At 41.1% G+C, this 5173-nt stretch overlaps 1 protein-coding gene across 1 annotated transcript; it reads left to right on the top strand.

The window, feature by feature from the left end:
* Positions 1-1280: 1280 nt before the first annotated feature.
* On the top strand, positions 1281-4533 carry MELLADRAFT_86030 (putative aorsin endoprotease precursor; the record flags this gene model as incomplete). The annotated part of the gene is made up of 17 exons (XM_007409555.1): positions 1281-1776; positions 1881-2051; positions 2097-2226; positions 2319-2404; positions 2507-2559; positions 2629-2683; positions 2755-2846; positions 2911-2963; positions 3038-3174; positions 3234-3333; positions 3407-3476; positions 3556-3833; positions 3945-4059; positions 4128-4192; positions 4261-4309; positions 4387-4405; positions 4478-4533. 17 exons carry the CDS (start codon positions 1281-1283, stop codon positions 4531-4533), a joined length of 2025 nt encoding a protein of 674 aa, XP_007409617.1.
* Between the last annotated feature and the right edge of the window lie 640 nt (positions 4534-5173).

Genomic DNA, 5173 nt, shown 5'->3' with positions numbered 1-5173 from the left:
CAAAGTATCATCATTCCATGTACTACATCTTCACTTATATGTTGTTTTAGAAACCCACCTACTGCTTTCATGACGAGAGTTCTTGTCGAATCATCAAAGGGGAATCGCGTCACAAAGTTCAGCGACATATGTAGCCTTGCCAAACCAAGGACTTCGATTCGCAAGAATACTTTCACAGCTATATCTGAAATTGATCAAGCATTCATTCATTCAGGCATGGTATAGCCTGTGTATGTACGTAATTTCTGTTTGAAGGTTTTGAATTTTGCAAAGGGAATCTCTGCCTGAGATTGACAAGCAGAAGGGACTAGCAATCCGAAAATCGTCGTTTACACATCTGCGCGGAGGAAATGCCCACCAGTAATCAGGTAGTCAAAGTGGTTCGGCTTCGTCGCTGATTGACCTTTGCGCAAACCCAGAGAATTGTTTCCTTTTCATCACGAAGGGCCCCAGAGCTGTCGATCGCTACCACTCGCGTATGTAGACCGTCCATACGTGAAACACGCGATGCATGATTTCGAAGTTGTTGAAGGTGACCATGATTCATTTCCAGAAAAGGAAGAGCATGTGATATAACATACATCTTTTATTCTTGTTGCAATCGCCTTTCATGATGAAACCTCTCTTCTCGTTGGACCGTTCGGAAAATTCCATAGTGCTGACATATCCTTCGAGTTATGTGTCATTCAGGATATGATTTACCGTCAAATAATCTACTTCATTTTGTTCAGACTACACTCAGGGTAAGAGGAAACAAAGAACGTGTATCAGGCAATCACCAGTGATGACCTGTCTTCACTTTCAGTACGCGATTTATCATTTTGGGGTGTGGTCTGGAGATCAAAAGCGAATGAGCCATATCTGTCAGTCACATCAAAAACTATGACTGCCTGGTCACATCAGACGGGGCAAATATTTCCGACGGAGGGAGATGAGAGATAAACCGATAGGACAGACAAAATATCAAGAATCCTCAATTCATGTCACTCCGGAGACTTATCCATCCTGCATGGTCATCGGCCATCTACCTGATTAGCGGTCCATTATTCTTCACGACTTCTTGACCGCTCTCTCCTGTCTAATTTCAGGAGAATGTCTAATGGGGAGTGGTTGGGATATTTAAATTATTATTCAGACGATGCCCAACTCATGTTTCCTGAGTCTCTTGCCTTTTACAACGTTATACCAACCCAGTGTCCTTCCTTCTAAACCAATCATTTTACTAGCGTGTTCCTTTAAGGCTGCAGCTTGCTTGGTGTAAATCTTTTCAAAGCAGCAGCATGGTGAACAAATCTAAGCTTGCTATTCTGAACTGGGTGTTTCCTTTTCTTTTCAATTTACCAAACTTCATTCAGACATTGAGCGTATCAGAAAAGATTACTCACGACAGGCGGATTCCCAATGCTTTGTGGAAACGGACAGACCATCTCCTACAATCTCAAAAAGAGAAAACTGTCTTGCGTTTTCGCTTCGGCCTCAAACAGTCCAACATTGATAACTTATACGACGAGTTAATGAGAGTTTCTTCTCCAGAGTCACCACACTACGCCGATCATTGGGATTCAGACAAGGTTTCGCGTTTCTTTTCTCCCTCAAACGAAACCATCGGCGAAGTGTTGAAGTGGCTGAAGAAAGAAGACAAAGGGTTCAAAAAGGTCGAGCTGAGCAGAAGCCGGGCCTGGGTTCACGTCCACATGAGTATTGACCAAGCTGAAAAACTTTTGGACACCAAGTTTTATAAATACATCCATACGGACGACCACACCACTCATTTAGGTAGAGTCATGAAAACACAGCATTTTTCTAATCTTAGCTTTTGTGTCCTCTAATCAATGACTGAATGGACGGTTCTCTTACTTTTTGCACGTGTTTTTTTCCAGCCTGCGAGCAATATAAGATACCGGGTCATCTTTCTTCACACATCGACATTGTCCTTCCTAGTGTACATTTTGATACAGTGCCAGTCACGAACAAGTACAGCTCTATGAATGATAATCAAGCTTCGAACTCCCTTCAGAATGACAGGAAGATGAGCCAATCATGGCCCACAGGTGATTTTGGGGGCGCGCCAGCTATTAGCCCAGTCTCAGGTGCAGCAAGACATGTTGGATATCCCAATAGTGGTAACATTCCTAAGCACTCGACCATTTTAAATCACCATCAACTTGAGAGAGTTCGTCGCGGAGTTTCTAACTGCGGGAATGTTATAACCCTAGACTGTCTGAAGTAAGATGCCATCAACTATCTTCTCAATCGATGTAATGACATGATTCAGGCTCGAGGTGACCGAAGTTGAGTATTGATTGTGCTGATCTGAGTGAAGTTTCTCTCGAATTTCTTAGAGCTCTGTACAAGTTTGGACGTTATAAAATCAAACACCCACAAAATAACAGCTTGGCTATAGGTCAGTGATACCACCGAATGAGCCTGTTAAGAGCATACTTTACTGACACAACAATTCTTCATCTTTCTGACGTGCGTACCTCCATATCTGGTCATCGTGTAGTCGAATTTACCCCTCAATCGGTCCTTTACAGCGACCTAGATCATTTCTTCTCAGTTGAGTCAAGGTAATTTATCACAAATCACAAAAAAATTCGTTCTGATTCCTTCATTTATGGACTGTAGAACTTCTCTCCCCAAGCCAAAGGTTCACGTCCAAGCTTGGTACCTATCGACGGTGGTAAGGACACTGGTGTCCCTTGGTCTTTCTGGACTCAGAGTTTTCGATACTGATTCGCTTCATATTGATAGGAATTGTGGATCAAGAAGATCAAGATTTTGGCTTGAATGGTGAAAGCAACCTGGATCTTCAGTATTCCATGCCCTTTGTTCACCCCCTTAATGTTGAGTGCTTTGTTACTTTGTATCCCCTTCCGTTCTGTGAAATTTACTCGCCTTCATTTTCAGGTTTCGCTATACCAAATCGGAGATACCGACATGGGTGGTAGCTTCAACAACTTGTAAGTTTTGTTCAAGATTCGAAACTTGAATTTACGTTCAATCTGATGTTGATGTATGATCCAATCACATTCAGCCTCGATGCACTCGATTCTAGCTACTGTGAAGGTCATTTGGATCCGTTACAGGACGGCGTATACCCAAATCCACGAGGATATAATCATCGAGATTGTGGTACAGTGAAGCCTGCCAACATAATATCAATTTCATACGGTAAGTTAAACCCGATCTAGTATTCCAATCCAGGTCTGATGTTCTGGTATCTCAAATAGGCATGAACGAAGCGGATGCAACCCACGCATATTTGACACGTCAATGTAATGAATACGGAAAGCTGGGATTGATGGGGGTTACCTTTATCTTTTCATCTGGGTAAGTCTTTCTCGAACACACCATAAGTATACATAATTTCATCCTCATGAGATATGATCTCTCCTTCTACCAGTGACAACGGAGTAGCTGGAAACCGTGGCATATGTTTGAATCGAGACGGGACTCAAAGTGAGAATGGACCAGTAAGCTTTTTGCTATGTTTGAAGAATCCGATGAGAACGTAATAGCCTGATAACTTTGGAATTGAAATCTTCTATTCAGCTATTCAATCCATCCTTCCCAGGTACTTGTCCATACGTCACCAGTATTGGTGCAACTCAACTCCCGGCTGGAAAGACTGTAAACGACTCAGAGGCAGCATGTTACACTCGTATTCGTAGTGGCGGAGGTTTTAGTAATTTGTTCAAATTACCTCAATACCAATCAAGAGTCATGAAGACTTATTTCAAAAGACATCCTCCACCTTACAATCACAATACGTTTAACGCATCAAGATCTACTCGAGGTTTTCCAGACATCAGCGCCAATGGAGCAAACTAGTGGGTAGTCATTTCAAGCTCCTTCCATAACGGGTGTATAAAGCACGAAGCTTACATGCGAGTTGTCATCTCTCAACATGCTCTTTTGAACAATTTTCTCGGCCTAAACAGCGTGGTAGCAGTTGTAGGACGATTTGGTTTGGTGTATGGTACTTCTGCATCTGCACCGGTGGTCGCTTCGATCTTGACTATGATCAATGATGCGAGAATGGCGCGTGGAAAGAAAGTGTGTACTCTGAAACTCGCCTTTTCCAATTACACTACATCGCGCTGATAATGATTGCTTTCTTTTAGACAATCGGGTTCATCAACCCTACTCTTTATTCAGCGCGTTTTCAGGAAGCATTCAATGATATCACGTGAGTCAAGCAGATCATTTATCCCATAACCACGTTCAGATAATGAAAAAATCTTCTTGGTTACTTAGAAATGGCTCGAATCCTGGATGCGGCACAGATGGATTCTCTGCTGTTCCTGTGAGTGTTTTTTCCGATCTGCTTTTCATCGATTCAGATAAATCAAAATTGATTTTTATGGATTTCTTCATTTCTAGGGATGGGATCCTGTCACAGGTCAGTATCTTTTCAACCACATTAAAACACTTGTCACTAACTTTGATCTGTACGCGTTTGACTTTATTTTAGGATTGGGTACATTGGACTTCTCCAAATTGCTTCCACTATGGACAAAGCTCCGTTAAGCATTTCGATCAAGCATAACTTGTCTGATTCAAATTCCAGTTGAATTCTGTAGATTTCCTCAATGCACTCTTTTAGAATCTTTCATGTAGAAGTGACACATTGTCATCATGTAGCTATACCACTTATAAATACCACAGGACAATACAATAAACTAAATCATGTAGGCAATATACTAAAATGATATACATCTCTTCGAAGTGAAAAGAGTCATGACAAAAACACTGCATGCGTTGCGATGACCTTTCCCAGATTTGAGATCGGCTCGTGGTAGTCACACACAAGAAGAATCCACATCATTATTTAGGTTACTGACTGCGTTTAGAACACTTTTGGTATGCCACCTTGGAACAAAGTAATCGTGCCATAAGGTTGATAATTAATATACTAGATCAAGAGTTTGCCTAGGTAATAAGCTTTTTAGAGAGACACTCAAATTCATTTGATATAAGTGCTAAGCCCGAGTTCTACAAAACGGCGCGCAAATTATGAGATTTGCCTATAAAAAGTATGACAAAATATCAATATATATATATATTACTAAGCAGCTTGAGACATTAAATAAAATTTAAATCAGATCTATACAAGATTTTTAAATATATATAATTCATACAAAAAGAAAGAGATCTTAAAATGAAAAGT

This window comes from Melampsora larici-populina (genome assembly GCF_000204055.1).
Source record: "Melampsora larici-populina 98AG31 unplaced genomic scaffold MELLAscaffold_16, whole genome shotgun sequence".
Lineage (NCBI taxonomy): Eukaryota > Fungi > Basidiomycota > Pucciniomycetes > Pucciniales > Melampsoraceae > Melampsora > Melampsora laricis-populina.
This window is presented reverse-complemented; position numbering and strand designations above follow the sequence as displayed.